The following is a 19,868-nucleotide window of genomic DNA, read 5'->3' as shown; positions in this document are numbered from 1 at the left end:
CTCAAGTTTAATCAATTTAAAAAATAAATGGTCTTGGAATGATTCCCCCCACCCCCCATATAAGCCAATAGTTAAATGTATGGTCCAGGATGAAGGTATACTGCATAGGAAGTCACCAAGTTCAATTACTTCTTTGGTCTTAGTTAATGAAAGCGATAGGTCGTGAAAGAGGCAAGAGAATTGAGCTGAGAAGATTAGCCATTTCCTTTTGATATATGGGGCTCCAGTGAATATAAATTTGAGTTCACTGGTTAGATCTCCATGGTTAAATAATAGGCTGACTCTCACTTTACACATTTGGGAGCATCTACCTCAATGTGGAGCAGTAGTTAAGCAACCAGTATGGTACATTTCTCTGTGTTTCAACTTCAAGCTTACATTGAAACTTATCACGTAGGGAGGAAGGAAGCTCAACATGTCTGGAGTTGATAATGTCAAAATGAAACTTAGGAGATCCGGTACAGATTACTGGTTACCGGTAATCAATTAACTGCTTACAATTACCAGTTATCAGCTTGTGCAAGAAGTGCCTGAAGTGCCATTAAGGTTTGTACCCTTACGATTATTTTGCCTTAAAATTTAAGATAATATAAAATTGTGGAAAATTAAATTGCCTTAATTTGAAAGGCAGTTATTTTTACCAACTGCAGAAAACCGTCAGACTATAATAATAAAGCTAGTGTTTTTCTAAATATGTTGGAACTTTAAAAGGTGCCTATGTTAAGCCACTAAAGATATTAACACAATCACCAAGCTTTTTTTTAAACGTATGCACTTTATTTTTTCAAAGTTTGGTAAACAAAACAGACAGGTAGGACAAATATTTTGGTTTATTTAATATTTTACAAAATTATAAAACTCTGAAGTTATTACTTTCTCAAGAATGGCATTCCCCATTCTGAAATCATTTTAAAACTTTAAACAAACTGATATCTTAGGTCTGTTGAACATAAAAGATTGTGAGAAAATTATACAAAAATAACTTTCTAGTATAAGTCTGAGTCAGGTTGAGAAGCAGTTAATTGATAAAACAGCAATATAGAACTGCTAATAAATTAGGGAGGAAAATGCAGAACTTCACTTTTTCATTTCACGTTCATACACTACAGGCAAATATGGTTGGATCTTTACACATTTAAACAAGTTAACAAGGGATTACATTACTTATCAAAAATGTTCACATTGGTGAACCTGAAGCCCTCAAAAATCATGGAGGCTTATTTATTGTTCATCACTGTAGATAAGAGCAACCTGTAAAAATTACAAACGTTGGTATGAATGCAAGCAAAGTTTGGAAAGTCATGCATTAGGTAGTGTTCAAGTCTCTTCCACATCAGCTCTTTGCCATGCAGCTTGCAAAATTCAATGAAGTTAAAAAAATAATCCCTTCCTTTGTCTCACGCTGAATCTAAATCTGAGCTGGAGGCTTTCTTTTTCTTTTTTCCATGTTTCTTATGCTTCTTTTTCTTCTTGAACTTCTCCTTAAATTAAAAATCATGTATTAGTATTGAAAGTATTATTTTGAGGTTTGAACCTGATTGGTGCCTTGCTCTTTACTATCTCTATTTTACAACAACTTGCATTTACAATAACGACAAATTAGATTTGTATAGTGCCTTTCACATCAGGACATCCCAAGGCGCAGAATTTGCATTTATATAGCGCCCCTCACACCGGGTAGTACGCTTGACAATGGCGGAGCACGATGCCGAGATGGGTGCTGAAGGGGGAGGTGACTGGAGGCACAGTCGAAGAGGAAGGTCTTCAGGCGTGACCTGAAGATGGGGAAGGAAGGGGCAAGGCGGAGGGATAGAGAAAATGTGCTCCAGCGTTTTGGGGCATAGTATCTGAAAGCGCAACCACCAATGGTGAAACCAGGGCATGAGGGACACGCAGCAGGCTGGAGCCAGTTGAGCGGAGGCAGTGGATTGTGGGTTGTGGGGTAAGCAGGTCAGAGAGGTAGGGAAATCCTAGGGCATGAAGGGATTTGAAAACGAGTGCGAGGATCTTGAAATTGACACGTTCAGCGATAGGGAGCCAGTAGAACTAGTGTGATGGGGGTTATTTATATAGTGCTCTTCATGCATGCAGGGTCTTGGTGTGTTTGAACCATTTTACACATGGTTCTAGAATAATTAAGAAGTATTTTGCCACAATGGCATGTTTTATTTGTTGTAAAAATAAGTAAAAATAATTTCCAGATTGCCACTGAATGTTTGATCTTATTAATCCATTCTCCATAATGTAACATTTATGTTACGATGTATGCACCGAATGCAAGTGGTAACTAGACATCTTCCAAATCACATTATTAACAGATAATTGCTTAGTTTGTTAGCATTTTCTACAAACCAAATGCGTTAAGCAAACTTATAACTGTAGGATTCTCTAAATAAAATATTCTGATCAATGGGAAAATGTAATAACATTTCTACACCATGTTTGTGCAACCTTGATCTGATCTGTAGAAAGGGACAGTATGAATTCAAGCTATCAAACAGATCACTATTCAGGTGTACACATTTACTGTACATTGCGTATGTTCCAGTTTAAAAGTACATAAAATGTAAAGCGTATGAGTTTGTTATAGAATTTAGACAGTTTAGTGTTTTTTTTGCTGTGGTCAACAGGTGTACAGAAAATCAATTACAGACTTTGGTGAATGGAGACAAATATCTTAATAAAATATATTATTTAGTTTCACTTTTTTCCCTGCAGGGAATAAAATTCCTGGTTATGGATGCTGATTAATCTGCTATGCCCCTTAGGGTTATATACATGTTAGCCCTGTAAGATTGGTTTATTATCAATAACCATTAGGTAAAAAGATAAATGTGCTCCTACTTTACAGCATTGCAGTATATTTATGCTTCATGATAGTAAGAGAAAGTTGCATTTCAGCTAAGGGAAATTACAACAACAAATTACACTTATGTAGTTTATTTCATGTCGGGAGGACATCCCAAATTAATTAATTTGAAAGAACTAAAAATTGATCACATGTTAATTATTAATTAATTAATTAATTAATTATTAATGCAGGTACATTATTAATTATTAATGCAGGTACAAATATGTTTTTGTAGGATACACTAAAGAGCATGATTTTGCATGCAATGAAAAGCTCTTTCATAAGCTTGTTGGCAAAAAAATCACAATTTATATTTACTAGTATGCAGCAAAACAACAAACAACGCAAAGTGAGCAAGCAGTTTCTGGAGGTTATATTCCTATAAGGCATCAATGCTTTATAGTTTTTTTAAGTTACAGAAGTAGCCTGTTAGAATCTCCCTCCTCCAACATGACAGGTTCCAGGCAACTCACCCATTCCCCCAACACAAAATAAATATATATTATTCTCTTCACATCATCAATATTTTAGGTGGGAGTTTAATACTTACAGCAGTTTTCTCCCTCTCTTCACTGCTTCTCTTCTTTTTTCTTGAATGTGCCTTAAAATGCAAAAGTATGTTAATTAATAAAATACATCTGTTTCCCTAAGGAAAATGAACAGAATTTGTCTGCACTTTCCTCAGTCTTAAATTGCTTGATGTGGCATTGATGACCCCAATTAATTACTCCAAACATTTGATGTTTCTGAGGTTCCAGTGTTCGTCAATCAGTAATGCTGGTCTGAAACTGCAAATAAAATCAAGCTTCTCCCATGCTTGAAACAAGCTCAGTCACAGTTTTTATTAAAAATATTACTTTTGAAAAGAAATAATCTGCATCAATATGCTCAGAATTCACTTGCTCAATGTGGCAGCACCAATTAGGACTCTGCTTACTTTGGTTCTCAGACTGCATTTGCAAAACTAGGTGTGATGAAACAGAGACATCGACAAATTCCTAGTTTACACTGTGTTGGTAATTTGTCTTCCTCTTTTGTTTATGAGATTCAATTTTCATCACCTCCCCATTTGTGTAAGCAAGTATTCTTCACATCCTGTATACATTATATTTAGAAAATATTAGGACTGTTTTTGATAAATTCTGCGAGGAGTACTTAGTCAGTCACTCAAACTCTAAAACAGGGAATTGGTATTTGTAACACATGCATTGATTTTTTTGGGTCAGCCAGGCATGTGACGTGCAGAAATCCATCACCAAGCTTAAAAGCATCAGATCAGTGTGCGGGTGTTGGGTACTGCTGAAATTTAACCCACATTGCATTCTGTTGCAAACAGTCTGGCAAGCTTCCTGCTGTTTGTCCTGCTAGGATCACCCTACCCATTAGAGCTTTGGTGTGCAGGGTTAACAGGAGTGGAATGGGAAGAATCATCTGGTTTGCCCCTCCAAGTCCTGCTGACAAATCAGGCTGGCAGGTCTGTCATCACAAAGCCTTGGGAGTACATGACTGCTTCAGGAATCAGACCAGCGAGACCGAGACCGTGCTGAGTTAGATGTACAAGTTCCAACCCAAATCATTATATTTGGCTCAAAAAAGTAATTATAATACTGATATTTGGTATAGTGCCTTTCATGTCAGGAGGGCACCCCAAAGCACTTCTCGTGAAATACTGCAAAGTGCAGTGACTGTGTGTTTTGTGGGCGAACACAGCAGCCAGTTTGTACACAGCAATGTCCCACAAACAGCCTCATGGTTGGTTAAGTAGACTAATTATTTATGTACTAACCTCATTCTCTTCAGCTGAATCGGATTGTTCATCGGAAGTTCTTTTCTGTGAATGATCACGTTTCTTCTTCTTTTTATCCTTGCAGCAAAAGGTATTTTTATATTGGAAGTTGTTTTATCATCACAGTTGTTACAGCAGCTAATATGCAAAACTCCACAAAATTAAAGAGCAATAATCTAGCAGTCATTTGTATTGCCAGGGTTATGGGAGCCCCAGGCCTTGGCTTTTGCCAACCTGCACCTAATACTATATGGAATTAGATAAGCAGGATGTGTCCCTCCAGGGTGAGAGCACTTTCCATTCCAATAAACATCTTTTTAATTTCCATGTATAGGGTAAGATGCATGGAACTCTCAATTTGTATTGAATGTTCTTAAGCACAGTGATGGTGTTCTGCATGTGTCAGACATCCTGACCAAAAAAAAGATACCTTGAAAGACCATTATTTTTCAGAACTGAGCATCATTTCATCACCAGTTATGGCTTTCAGCCCCCAACTGAACCTAGCCAAGTGCTGGGAATGACTGAGCAATTTTCCAGGGGTCACAAGACATTCCGGTGGTTCCAAAATGAATTTAACGTTTAGGAATAAAAAGTTAAACAAGTACAGGACCTTATGTGGGAGCATTCCTCTAATGAATATAAATTTTGACATAACTAGTTTTAAGTACTCATTATTTGACAGCAGCAGCTTTCACCCAGAATTACCAAAGCCATATAAGCTACTGTCGTGTATGAATTTGCATTATGATCAAAAGTGTTTCTATGCAGAAACAATTAGACATTACACAGGATACAACTATATATTTGAGCACATCCTACTCACGTATTCTTTTTCAGTTTCATCCTTGAACTTTCGCTTTTTCTTCTTTGTTGTTTCCTAAGGGCAAAGATATCAGTAATTTAAATTAATTGAATAATGAAGTCATAGTCCTACTAGGATTATTATTTATTAAAGATTTTTGGGCTGAATTGCCCTTTACCCTTTATTTCTGTTACACAGGGAGTTTTGACAGGCCAGTTATTTGGTTACATGCCTAATAATAATCCCTCCAAAACCAAAAACAATAATAAATTGGTCATTTTCAATCTACCACTGTTTGTGGGACATTGCTGTGCGCAATTGGCTGCCGCGTTCGCCCACAAATATACAGTCAATTCACTTTACAGTATATTCTGTGAAGCGCTTTGGGACGTCCTCCCGACGTGAAAAGCGCTATATCAAATGCAAGGATTATTATTATTATTATTATTATTATTTACCTTGACATATAGCATCTCATAGTCTGTCCGAGAATCATCAGAGGATTTTCTCACGCTATTGTGTTTTCGTTTGCGTTTCTTTTTCAGATGTTTCTTTTCATTCTGAAAAAGACAATAGGGACAGCAACATTGGTCGGATACCTACAGAAACCCATCATTGTGCTTAACAGTATCTACACCAAACAGAATTTCATGCATCCCATCTAGACATGGAAATTCCAGGGATGTTTACTGGATTGCTATACACCTTCTCTCCCTGCTTGCCAAATTTTGGAAAGTATTAGGCATAGGTTGGTAAGAGCCAAGGCTTGGGGACCCCATAATGTGCTTTGGGGTACTGCTAGAGTCGAACCAGCTAAAACTGCATAGCTTGTCATTGATAGCACTGCAAGCTTTCCCACTGCTTGTCCAGCTAGGGCTACCGTACCCAATAGAGCTCTGGCTTGCAGTTGAGCAGGGTGCCTCGCTCCGGGTTCTCCCTCACTTCCCATTTTTGCCTCAAATCCACCTCATTACTTGTTCCTGGATTTTGCAAGTGGAGGAAGCCCCTTCATTGCATCAGCAGAAGCTCAGATCCCTTAAACAGGTCTCACATGCCGCAAGCTTGACCTGTATTGGGACCTTGCTGTCCTTGAAGAGAGACAAGCACGCCAAGACTGTCCTTTACCCCTTCTCTGCGCCATCCTTCAAGACAGTGACCAGACAAAAGTTGGTGTCCACCACAGCCCCCAGTATCAATAAGAACCAATAATTGGGACTGATGCCCCTTGTATCTTCCGATCAAAACCCTTGATAACTTCTCCTGAGTCATGCAGAACCATGATTCTGCACTTTCGGGCAATTTGCCCTCATTTTATACAAGGATTAAATATGGGTTACAAAGTTGTACATTAATCACAAAACAGTGTTAAAAAAAAAGGTCACAAGTCAGACTGGTAATCTTGGGAGTCTAATCTCTTATTTTATAACAATATTATGGTGGATTCAGCAGTGTTCTGACCTACTCACCTTACTGTCAGTGTCTGAGGAGCTGCTGGAAGAATCAGAGTCTGATGATGAGGAGGAAGATGAAGACGGCTTGACCAAACACAATAAAAGTACAGCTTGTGAGATTTTTTATTCATTTTAGAAGTTAAGCACTCAAAAAATAGATAGGAACAGACAAAAAATCAATTGTAATAGAAACTATATATATTATATATACATATTTGTTTCATTGAAAATTTGCTCACCCTACTTTTCTTCTTTTCTTTTCGTTTTTTCTGTGGAGGATGAAGAATAAAGAATCATTACACACAGGTATTATAAAATATAGGTTTTGTTTTTAACCAGAGAAATTATGCAGATCTTTCTTAAACTTGAAAATAAGTTTTTACATTTTTCTTGTAATTGCCGATAAATTAAAATCCTAAATGTAACAACAGAAACTGGATTTAAGACTAACATCTATAAATTGTTAATTTTATGAAATATTGCAGGGTGTAGAACAGTTTGACAACAACCTTTATATTCTTGGAAGAATCATAAAATACAATAAATTTATAATAGCATTTGATATAGCACCTTATCGTGTCGTCAAGACACCTCAAAGCAATTGACAAGATTTTACTGTGAAGTGCAATGATTGTCTGTGTAGGTGTACATAACAGTCAATTTGTGCAATTTCCCACAAACAGTGAGTCATAAACTCCCATTTAAGAGGGCTAACCATTCAATCCCTTTCAGGTTGATACTTTTAGGATTATTTTACTAAAATATTGACCTTAGCCTACTTAAGTACACATTAAAACAGAAATTTAAATCTACTGTAAAATATTAAACACTTCAAATATTGTGTGAGTTCTTTCTCTTCTCCTTATTCTCCATCGTTTTTGTTCGACGTTCTTCTATATTTTCTAATTATTTATGAACTTTAAAATCTGCTCCTTACCTTTCTGCCAGTTTCCACTGTTCAGTTTGACAGGTGAAGGTTAACATTGTTATGCCCAAACCAGGAAGCAAGAGTTATGAACAAGTAAAATCATTGGCAACCCCCACACAGTGATTATACCCAGATGGGTGAACTTGTAACGCTTTAGTGATTGAGGAGTATAGGACATAAATGCAAATCAATAATTTCCTATAATGGACTTTCTGATTTCAGGCATGTATGGAGACCATTAATCTCAGCCAGCCCAAATGTAACAAAAAGAAACTCAAACAGCCAGTTATCCTAGGCATGAATACCCACATACTTGTTGCTGGAGACAGAGCTGCAATGGGAGACGCCTGTGAGTGGAATACAAGTGTCTCCCCAACCATAATAGGAAAAGATGTTTAATTAGTTGGTAACGAATGGAAAAAAAAAGTTATGAACTCACACAAATGTGCTTGTGGAATGCTAATGTTTTTTCTTCAACAATTAATAATAATAAGCATTATGATCCTTGCATTTCATATAGCATTTTATCAAATCGTTGAGTGCCACCCAAGATATACTGCAAAGTGACTGTGTTTGAGCACAGCAATGTCCCACAGAACAGCCATGGAGTGAGTGACCAATTTTATTAGGACACCAGAGAAACTCCCTTCTCTTTTTGAATAATGCCATGGGATATTTAACATCTACCTTAATGGGACATCAGTTTAATGTCTCACCCAAAGGACTGCACCGTCAATAATGCAACCCCCCCCTCCCCACCCAGCACTGCATTGGAGTGTCATCTTAGACTTAAACCTATAAAAACTCAAGACACAAACACTGTCTAAGCCTTGACCTGGGCCTTGAACCCACAAGAATGGGGAATGGAACATTTTCTATTCTTTGTGCAAAGTATTAATTTCAAATACTTATGTTAAGTGTAGCATGATTAAAAAAAATCAACCTTGGGTACCTTGCTTTGTACCTCTTTTTTTCCAAGTAAATAATTAGCCTTTTGCCAACACACACGATCCTAAGCAATGAATCTCAATTCAGGGCTCCTTTCAAGAACATACTGTCTAAGACGTGACAGAATGCGAACTTGTGCTTGTGATTCTCCAGTCAGCTCTTGATTTCAATGACTGTAGGGAGTTGCCAAGTGTAGGCCAGAAAATCCTCTGTATCAAGAGGAACAACAAGTTCTACTTTAATAGAGCTCTTTAATTGCTTTTTAAAAGCTGCCAATGAATCGATTATCTTACTTACTTTGATGGAAAGCTTGAAAAGCCAGACATCCCGAGCCAGACAGGTTTTAAAAGAGACCCAGAAACATATGCCATGAATTAAATAAATGGCCTCTGGGCCATATAGCGAGTAACCACTGCTTTACTGCTTTACACTAATTTAACTTTTGAGTTTTAGGCCGGTCTCCAAAAGGAGACACCTATTCCCTTCACCACCTTTACCACTCTGCCAGAATGATAATTCAATTTGTCACCCCAGTGAGATTGCTGACCTATTAATTACTCTTCAGCATTTTTGGTGTGGGTATACTGGAAACCAAACTGATACTACTCAAACGTTTTCCAAATAAGGCCCTTCAGTTGGCAGAGAGGCTTTTATTATATTTGCATTGAATTTCACCCACAAAATATACAGTCAATTCACTTTACAGTATAATTTGAGAAGCACTTTGAGAAGTCTCGATGACGTGATAAGGTTCCATATCAAATGCAAGGATTATTATTAAATTCTAGAATTAAAGGGACAGTGTTTGTGTCTTGAGATTTTACAGGTTTAAGCTTTCTTGTGATGTTTTACCTCTTTCTTTTTAGAAGAGCTTTCTGTCCCACCAAGTATCTTCACCCTGTTCTTCTCAAGTTCTCGTTTCCATTTCTGAAAGTCAAATAACAAAAGACTCGTTGAAAATCTCCAGGATAGTCATTATTTGAGATTCCTAGAGTTGAATATCATGTCAATGAATTCAGCAATTGACTTGTAATACTGAATATTCACATCAACTGCATAACTTCATAAGGAAATGCAGCAGTCATATCCAATTGACTCAATCGGTTCCCCTCGGTTGCCCAGCATGCTGACACTCCATCTGTGGGCTCAGATGTGAAGAGTAATTACTTAAGTGATTACTTGGGTATTAATGGATAGCAGTTTGCACATCTGAAATAATACTACAGCCTAAGTGCCTTCAACTAAGAAGGGAATCAAAATTACTTTAATACCATAGGAGTGTATTATTGGGCTATTGAGTCATGATCAACACCTCAGTATGCTCAAGATCTTTCAAATATAAAAATGTGGTTGATTTTTCAAACAATATGACATTTTCCATTGTTCCAGTGTCTTAAACAGTACAACCAGAGATTTATACCCATTCTTGGGATATTATTGAAGGACACTGCATGGGAATCAAGCTTCGTCTGCAGAATTCTTATTATTATTAACAAAGAACATCAATGCTGAGGACAGTTCATTTTGATGTCCTCAGAATAAAATAACTGAACTGTGAGATTATGGTCCAAGACTTTAATACCTGCCGCACGAACAGAAGTTTGAAGTTTGAAGAGAATGCATATTTGCCATAATACAAAGGCTTATTGTTAGCCTGGATCATGACTCATCTGTGAAGCTAGAAAGCAGATGCTTAACAAAGTTCCAGATCATAGGGGATGAGAAAATCCATTAAGAGAATCACTGGGTGACCTCTGAGGAGAAACAGAACGTAACTATTTTTGCAATGTGGCTTTCCAATGTAATGTCCTCACAACTATAAAGAGAGCGCAGGGGTACTACATGTTAACACATTCATGTTTTGCAGCACGTAATGTGTGAAAAACAGAGTTATGACCATAATCAAATGCTTTGAAAAGGCTTTCCCCAAAACAAAGAAGGAAGCCAAAGGCAAAATCCACTTATGCTACTCTTAACACACTGGATGAGTCAGGAATCTCACCGTTCCTTTGACATCTCCCGTCCCTCAATAACCTGGCTCAAATCAAAATCTTACCATAAGATAGTACTGTGGGTATAAATACGCTACATGAATTTAAAAAAAAATTAGGTTTAAACTTAATTTGTGCAACGTGTAAAAGTGTCACAAGCCTGTCTTGCAAAGTTAGAAGGTGCTAGATACTACCTGTTTCTTCCTCATCCACTGTTTTGTTTTAGAGAAACAAAACTCTTATTTGGATTATACTATTTCACTTGATATATACCCATTCACATATGCCTGCATTTCTAAACCAAACTCAACCCCTCTGCTGTAAAATGCTATGAATCCTGCAATCTTAATCTGTAAATCATTTTACCGTAAAATTTAAAAACATACTGATTTGTCGAAAATTTTATGTTAATTTGGACCTGTTTCTTTTTAAGAACTACAGAAAACAGGCTTCACAAAATTAAGATTTTTATATAATTCTGCATAATCTTAAATTTAAGATAAATTGGTGTTAGAGGCCACGATTAGATGGAATTTTATGTTAAACTTTTAACTGGTACAAAACATTCAACATAAATTCTGTGCAAAGGGTTCTACTTTATCCTATTGCTCAAAGTCCACAAGATGAATAACTAATGATGGTCATGTGTTGTAGCAGGCAGGATTTTATACACCTGCGGAAAGTTCTCACCATTGTTCGATTTATTATGTTTTATACAGTTCCTCTTTAACTTGATACCAACAAACCTCATTCATTTTCTCTTCAAAATCTGCAAGGGCTTTTGAACCTTTCTTTTTCTTTTCAAGTTGCTCCTTTAATTCTTCCCTGGAGAAACATGAAACATGTTTAAAGGCATTGCATTTGATATTATGCCACATCACATTGTTGAAACATCTCAAAGCCCTTCACAAAATTTACTCCAAGAGTACAGTCTGTGTATTTTTAGGCAAACACCAATTTGGACACAGCATATAATAGTTATGAAGTGAGTGGCCAATCTTATTTGGAGAATAGTTGGCCGAGACACTGAGAGAACCTCCTTTCATTTTTTGAATAGTACCTTGGGATCTTTAACATCCACCTGAACAGGCAGACGGGACTTCAGTATAATATCTCATCTGAAGCATAACCCCTCAGATAAGGCAACCCTCCTCCAGCAATGCACTGATGTCAGCCTAGATTGTGAGTTCAAAGGCCCAACATGGGGCCTGAACCCCCAACTTTCTGATTCAGAGGCAAAAATACTACCAACTGAGCCAACACTTCTCTGCACATGAGCAATTTAACCAATGCCACCTTTCTAATAATAATAATAATAACGTCTAATAATAATCCCTCCAAAACCAAAAACAATAATTAAATTGGTCATTTTCAATCTATGACTGTTTGTGGGACATTGCTGTGCGCAATTGGCTGCTGCGTTCGCCCACAAATATACAGTCAACTCACTTTACAGTATATTCTGTGAAGCGCTTTGGGACGTCCTCCCGACGTGAATAGCGCTATATCAAATGCAAGGATTATTATTATTATTATTATTATTATTATTTCTGCTTGCATCCCAAATTCTTTCCATTTTATACCATGATTTAATTGGAATATGTAAATAATTACAACTCCTAAGAAAAACAAAATACTGTTCACATAAATGTGCTTCAAATAGAATACTTGTCAACACTGCTGAAAACTTGATGATAACTGCAGTATTATTTAGCATTAATGTATTATCCATTCATTTTAGACAAGTCAGAATAACCAAGTTAAATAACAGAGAGGGACACTCTGAACACTCTGAGGTCCCCAAGCCTAGAGGTAGTGCAAATATGAGCAGATGAAAATGATGCCAAGTGATAGAGTAAGCAAGGGTCTCCTTAGAGTTGAGCTGGCACTAGGGTGACATGATTGGCAACAGAATGTTATAAATAATTGGGTCAATCCTTTGTGACAATTGTGGTGAACTGCAGTACTCTTCAGGGCATTGATGATGACAGATCAGCCGGACATGGAGACCAGTTACTGGGAGCAGGGCTTTTCTTTCCACTCAGCTAATGTTAATCCTGCAAGTTCGAGCACTAACAGATATGGTGTCCTAACTGGTCAAATAGATAGAAGCTTACCAGACAGGGCTTTCAATACCAAGCTATGCAGTTTTAGCTGATTTTAAACTACAGCAGTACCCCCAATGCACAATCTGGGGTCCCCAAGTCTTGGTTTTGCCAACCCGTGCCTAATAATCTCTGGGATTAGGTAAATAGAGTGCATTCCTTTAGGGAGAGAGTGCAGATTTCATTCCAGACACAGTGAAATTCCCATTTCTAGGTGGCATATATGTAGAACTCTTTGTCTGGTTTGGATACTTTTGAGCATGCTGATGGGTTTCTGCATGCATCAGACACTCAGATAACTAAAACAAATTGAATGCAAGTCCCTCATTTGATTTTTTTTATTTTCTCTACAATGTATAATGTGCACCCTTACCCCTGGGTTAAAATATGTGTATCAGGTTAAAATGTGTGTATCAGATGAAAAACAATAAAGTAAATTTGGACCACCAAACTGAAAACATGTGTATTTGATCAATGCAATTGCAGAAATGAAAATGAGATTTTGTAAAGGCCCTGTATGTGGAGACCACAAAGCAGATCACACTGGTCAGGTCATCTGGCCTTCAAGCTGTTTATGGAGTGACAAACAGCCCACAAGAGCAGGGATCACTCTCCCGTGGGCTGGACTCACTGGGGCCAGCTGGTGTACAACAGTGTGATTGTGTGATGTTGCCAGTTCCAAGAGCAATGGCGACAGGCCAAGTGGGGAAGGAGGCAGTGTAAAACTGCCAATCAGATGTGGGAGGAGCATTTCTCCTATAAAGGTCACTCCAGAACTGGATCACCCCCATGGAATGCCAGGGATTGCAAGCAGGAACTGGGGAGGGGAAATGTCCTCTGGATTACATAAACGTGAAGAGCTGCCTTCCATGTGGTCTGATCAGTTTGTTCTGTGTAATGGCTTCGTCAAAATTTGGAGTGTGTGAGAAAGACAATGGTCTTCCAGTAGTTTTATTACACTATACCAGGGTGCATTTCAGTATTGAAAAAACTAATAGCAAATTTAATTTCAAGAAAAACTATAAAATAATGTTATTGTAACCACAGGGTAATTAACCTCACCTAGTTGTGACTAGGTGACACCCAGTTAGCTAGTCACACCTAGAAACCGTACAGTGTACAAATCTTGATTTGCTTACCATGTGGGTCTTGGTCTGCTCAAGTAATCCTGAATAGAAGGTCCCGAAGAAGGTGCAGGGCCTCGAGCTCTTGCGAGAGCCACTGGATTAACAAAAGCCTAGATAAAGGATGTAATATTGATACAATTCAACCATTTATGAACATATACTTATCATTATGTCAAATAATACCATGCTTATACTTTAAAAAATGAATACAATATTCTGCAATAGTAGAGATGGATTCAACCATAGGCGAGAATACCATGGGCACGGTAAATTGTCCAGTGTTTAAGCCAGGTATCACAATTGGTATAGGTAAACTTTGGATGCAACAAAAGCAAAATCACTCAGCAAAAGGTGCTTTGTATTGTGTCTGAATAACAACCCGAGCATTAGATATTAAGAATTGTTACATCAAACATCGCAAATTACTTCAGTTTTCAGTAATGTGTAGTGAGTGTGTATTTATAGTGAACCCCGCCACCAATTTACACACAGCAATGTTCCACAAACAATTATGAAATGAATGACCGTGTTTTTAATGAGGTGCTGTTGGCCAGGATACCAAGAGAAACTTCCTTCTCTTCTTGAATTGTGCCATGCCAGTGTCAGCGTAGACTATGAGCTCAAAGTCCTGATGTGGGGCTTGAGCCCACAATCTTCTGACTCAGGACTGACTGCAGCAGGCTGACACTTATTGGGTCATGAGGAACTCTTTAAATCATTTTCAAGTTTGTGTACTGAATCTTATTCAACAACAGCTTGAGTTGTATAGCGCCCCTCACACAGGGTAGCATCCCAGAGTGCTTGACAGTAGCAGAGCACACCGCCGAGCCAGGGAGAGGTGACCATAGGCACGGTCGAAGAGAATAGGTCTACCGGCCCGACCTGAAGATAGGGAAGGGGCAAGGTGGAGGGATAGAGGAAGAGTGTTCCAGAGTTTTGGGACGTAGTGGCTAAAAGTGTAGCCACCGACGGTGGAGCAGAGGGCATGAGGGCCAAGAGGCCAGAGCCAATCAAGCGGAGGCAGTGGGTAGTGGGTTGGGGAGTAAGCAGGCCAGAGAGGTAGGGAGGTGCCATGGCATAAAGGGATTTGAAAACGAGTGTGAGGATCTTGACATTGATCCGTTCGACGATAGAGAGCCCGTGGAGCCTGGCTAGAACTGGTGAGACGGAGGTACGGAGTTTAGTACGGGCGAGTATGCATGTGGCAATTTTAAATCAACTGGATCTTGTGCATGGTGGAGCTGGAGAGAATGGCGAAGAGAGCATTTGAAGTTGAGTCGGGAGGTGACAAATGCATGGACGAGTGTTTCGGCTGTGTCTGGGATAACGTATGGTCGGAGACAAGCAATGAGGTGGAGGAACGTGGTCCTAGTTAGAGACTGGATGTGGGGAAAAGAAGAACACCTGTGGGTCGAACCTGATGCCTTGGTTGCCCACCAGTTCAATGAAAGGCCGGGGAGGTTGACAAAGGTTAGAGCCGCAGGACAGACGACGTTGATGGGAGCCAAGGAGTATGGCTTCTGTCTTGTCAACATTTTGTTGCATTGATTTGTTTCCCATTGATGAAAATATATCCCATTGAAAATTCTACATTTAGTTTGTTCTACTGAACAAGTTCTACTTGTTCTACTCAAAGGAGCTGCTTTGAAATGTGCATTTCTCCACTTCAAATGGATGACGTACATTGATATAATGAACACCTTTACATTTTCAGTAACTTATTCTGCCCTGTTCTACAGATCTTGTCTATGAATTACAAGTCACCATTTTCGAAGAAGGATATCTCAGAGGTGGGAGAATAACCTAACCCAAATTGAGTAGGTGTTTATGCTGCATAAACAAAGCCCCTGCAAAGTCTGATTATCTGAAAGGATATATCTAATCGCAGTTAATGAATGGTACACTATTTATATTGCAGCTTTAAAGATAAAGGATTGTTAAAAGAAACAGAGAAAGAACAGTTGAAGACAAAACCAGCTCTTTCAAGTGGATGTTGAAGATCCCATTCACTTCACAGTTGTTTGTGGGATAATGCTGTTGCACAAATTGGCTGTCACGTTCACCACATATACACAGTCACTCCACCTCACAGTAAATCCTATGCAGTGCTTTGGGACATCCTGCCGACGTGAAAGGTATTATTATTATTATCATCATACAACAGACATTTGGGTAAGGTGTCTAATCAGAATAATTTCTGATTTCATCTACAGCATCACTGTAGTGTTGTACAGCCTGCCAGTGTTTTTAAAAACGTAGTTCATTTAAAAATAAATCCCCAAATAAATGAGATTCCTGCACATTAATATGGATGGAAGTTTCCAAGATTCTGCTATTGCAACCCAACTGTTATGGCAAATAGCCTGCACAGCATTACATCTTTATTAGCTTTAAATAACACTTTGTTTAATCTTGTGCGTGGGGGGTAGAGTTGATCTGCGAGGCCTGTGTTGATGTGGAGGGGTGTGTGTGTGTGGGGGGGGGGGGGGGGGGGGGGGGAGGGAGTGATCTGCGAGGCCTGTGTTGATGTGGAGGTGTGTGTGTGTGTGGGGGGGGGGGGAGGGGGGTTGATCTGCGAGGCCTGTGTTGATATGGAGGGGTCTGTGTGTGGGGGGGGAGGGGTTGATCTGCGAGGCCTGTGTTGATGTGGAGGTGTGTGTGTGTGTGTGTGACTGCCTGCCCAGCCTGTGTGAGTGGCAGTCAGGCGCTGCCTGCCCAGCCTGTGTGAGTGGCAGTCAGGCGGCGGCCCAGCTGTTCACAGGGGGACGTTTAGGCCTCAAAGCAGCGAGCTCGAGTTGCACCGGTCCCGCAGTGGGTGGGTGAGCGGAGAGGAGGGGGAGCTGTCAGCCTCGACCCCACTGCCCCGACAGCAACCCCTCCCCGATGATGCCGTTGCCCTGGTAACCCCCCCGCCCCCCCCCCACGGTTGCCCCGGTAACTCACCACCCGATTGTCCCGTTTCCCCATTTTGTGTTTGGGATCAGTCCGGCGCCGCCGCCGCCGCCGCCGCTCGAGCACACCGGAACCGGAAACTCGTCACGCCGACCTGGCGCTGGCCCGGCGCAGTGACGTCAGCGGGTTTGTCGGCAGCCCGTTTGTAGCCCCGAAATAGCCCAATGTTCCGCCCCGGGGGGGGGGGTGGGGGGGCGGCGGGGGCGGTGTAGGTTTGTTCTGCTGAAACTGTGTATTTGCTGAAAAAAAAGTATTCAAAAAGGGGGGAAAAAAAGGGGAAGTTTTAACCGTTTTAACTTGTTTTCGAAACGGGGCACCCGCCCAAAGCCGTTTTTTTTCACGCGCAGTTACCAGCAAAACCCGCCCAATTCGGAGTGAACCCGCACAATCCGGGCCACATGGCCGGCGGCGGCGGCGGCTGCCAGCGGCGCCCCCTACTGGGCGGGAGGAATCGCCCAGCTTTCTCAAGCGCTGAAAGAGGATTTGCTCGGCTGTAACGCGCAGCATTGCCGCGTCTCAGTCAGTGTGTGTGTGTCAGTCAGTGTGTGTCAGTGTGTGTCAGTCAGTGTGTGTCAGTCAGTCAGTGTGTGTGTGTCAGTGTGTGTGTCAGTCAGTGTGTGTGTCAGTCAGTGTCAGTCAGTCAGTGTGTGTCAGTGTCAGTCAGTCAGTCAGTGTGTGTCAGTGTCAGTCAGTCAGTCAGTGTGTGTCAGTCAGTGTGTGTCAGTCAGTGTGTGTGTGTCAGTGTGTGTCAGTCAGTCAGTGTGTGTGTGTCAGTCAGTGTGTGTGTGTCAGTGTGTGTGTGTCAGTGTGTGTGTATCAGTCAGTGTGTGTCAGTCAGTGTGTGTCAGTCAGTGTGTGTCAGTCAGTGTGTGTGTGTCAGTGTGTGTGTGTCAGTCAGTGTGTGTCAGTCAGTGTCAGTCAGTCAGTGTGTGTGTCAGTCAGTCAGTGTGTGTGTCAGTCAGTCAGTCAGTGTGTGTGTCAGTCAGTCAGTGTGTGTGTCAGTCAGTCAGTGTGTGTGTCAGTCAGGTGTGTGTGTGTCAGTCAGTGTGTGTGTCAGTCAGTGTGGTGTGTCAGTCAGTCAGTCAGTCAGTGTGTGTGTCAGTCAGTGTGTGTCAGTCAGTGTGTGTCAGTCAGTCAGTGTGTGTCAGTCAGTGTGGTCAGTGAGTGTCAGTCAGTGTGTGTCAGTCAGTGTCAGTCAGTCAGTGTGTGTCAGTCAGTGTGTGTCAGTCAGTGTCAGTCAGTCAGTGTGTGTCAGTCAGTGTGTGTCAGTCAGTGTCAGTGTCAGTCAGTCAGTGTGTGTCAGTCAGTGTGTGTCAGTCAGTGTGTGTCAGTCAGTGTCAGTCAGTCAGTGTGTGTCAGTCAGTCAGTGTGTGTCAGTCAGTGTGTGTCAGTGTCAGTCAGTCAGTGTGTGTCAGTCAGTGTGTGTCAGTCAGTGTCAGTCAGTCAGTGTGTGTCAGTCAGTGTGTGTCAGTGTCAGTCAGTCAGTGTGTGTCAGTCAGTGTCAGTCAGTCAGTGTGTGTCAGTCAGTGTGTGTCAGTCAGTGTCAGTCAGTCAGGGGTAAACGGTTTGTTGTCCTAACAATAATAATCCTTGCATTTGATATAGCGCCTTATCATCATCCAGACTCTCAAAGCGCTTCCCAGGATATACACTAACGTGGATTTGACTGTGTGTTGGTACAGTTTATATAAATGTCAACGTTGTTTTGATCTGTTTGAGGGGCATCGGGAGAAACTCCCTTCACTTCTCAAATTGTACCTCGGGATCTTTAACATTTACTGAATAGTGAAGGATTATTCATCAGGATCCCGGTACAAAGGACAGAACAGGACAGCTGACAGCACAGCAGCTCAACATCTGATCCAAAAGAAACCCCCAACAACAACAAATGACATTTGTAAAGCGCCTTTCACGTCAGGAGGATGTCCCCAGACAGTCAGGGATCCGCACCCGAGCTGGGGATTGGGGAAGGTGGGTGGGGAGGTGTAGGAGGGTGACCGAAGGCAAGGTCGAAGAGAAAGGTCTTGAGATGAGTCTTGAAGGTAGCAGCCGAGGGGGGCGAGGTGGAGGGACTGCGGGATGGAGTTCTAGAGGGTTGGGGCAGAGTGGCAGAAGGCCTGCTCGCCATTAGTGGGGCGAGCGAGGCGGGGAGCGTGAAGCAGGCTGGAGCTGCTGAGTGGAGGCAGCGGGCAGGGTGGTAGAGGTTTAGGAGGTCGCAGAGATAAGGGGGAGCAAGACCATGGAGGGCTTTGAAGGTGAGGACCAGGATATTGAACTGTACCTTCTGTGTGATGGGAAGCCAGTGGAGTCGGGCGAGGATGAGGGGTGATAGGGCCACGGAGCCTGGTGCGGGAGAGGAAATGGGCTACAGAGTTCTGGATGATCTGCAGTCTGTGGAGGGAGGAGTTGGGGATGAATCACAATTGCCGGCATTGAACTGGACTCCAGTAGAGCAGTGGTTAGCTCGCTTGTCTTGCAAGCGAAAGGACCCGGGTTTGATTCCCGGATGGGGTTAAACCTTAGGCAAGTTCCCTTACTTCACACACCTCTATTTACCTAGCAGTAAGTAAAAACCCGGTTGTTAGATTGCTTTCCGGGGAAAATAATCCCTTAAAACAAAAAGTTTGGTCACTCAATCCACAACTGTTTGTGAGACACGATTGTAGGTAATTGGCTGCTGCGTTTAACCCACAAAATACACAGTCAATCCACTTTGCAATACATTCTGTGAAACACTTTGAGACGCTTCAACAATGTGATAAGGGGCAATATCAAATGCAAGTATTATTGTATTGTCAGCTTAATGGTTTCAAAGGTTTTGCTGGAGTTTAGCTAGCTGAAACCATGTAGCTGGACTGCATTTGAAGGATTCTACATTTAGGTCATGACTTAAAATCCTCCCTACATTTGGCTGTTGCTGCATT

The 19,868-nt window shown here is 40.9% G+C and overlaps 1 protein-coding gene across 1 annotated transcript; it reads right to left on the bottom strand.

Annotated features, from left to right (window-relative positions):
- Positions 1-755: 755 nt before the first annotated feature.
- Positions 756-17,048, bottom strand: fam133b (family with sequence similarity 133 member B). The gene is made up of 11 exons (XM_042332373.1): positions 16,936-17,048; positions 14,005-14,102; positions 11,507-11,585; positions 9,622-9,696; positions 7,133-7,162; positions 6,909-6,977; positions 5,901-6,002; positions 5,464-5,517; positions 4,638-4,715; positions 3,402-3,452; positions 756-1,481 (listed from the first exon to the last, which is right to left on the bottom strand). The coding sequence occupies exons 1-11, from the start codon at positions 16,957-16,959 to the stop codon at positions 1,398-1,400; spliced, it is 744 nt and encodes a 247-aa protein (XP_042188307.1). The 5' UTR covers positions 16,960-17,048; the 3' UTR covers positions 756-1,397.
- Positions 17,049-19,868: the final 2,820 nt, after the last annotated feature.

This window comes from Callorhinchus milii, unplaced genomic scaffold (genome assembly GCF_018977255.1).
Source record: "Callorhinchus milii isolate IMCB2004 unplaced genomic scaffold, IMCB_Cmil_1.0 Scaffold2, whole genome shotgun sequence".
Classification (NCBI taxonomy): domain Eukaryota; kingdom Metazoa; phylum Chordata; class Chondrichthyes; order Chimaeriformes; family Callorhinchidae; genus Callorhinchus; species Callorhinchus milii.
Note: the sequence above shows the minus strand (reverse complement) of the source record. Positions and strands in the feature narration are given on the sequence as shown.

Bases quoted from the DNA above. Each gene is read 5' to 3' on its own strand.
- fam133b (XM_042332373.1), bottom strand. From the start codon at position 16,959: ATGGGGAAACGGGACAATCGGGTG. The intron at 14,103-16,935 runs GTGAGTTACCGG...TCCTTTATCTAG, and splicing joins GGAAACGGGACAATCGGGTG to GCTTTTGTTAATCCAGTGGC. The intron at 4,716-5,463 runs GTGAGTAGGATG...TTTTGCTGCAAG, and splicing joins ATGAAACTGAAAAAGAATAC to GATAAAAAGAAGAAGAAACG.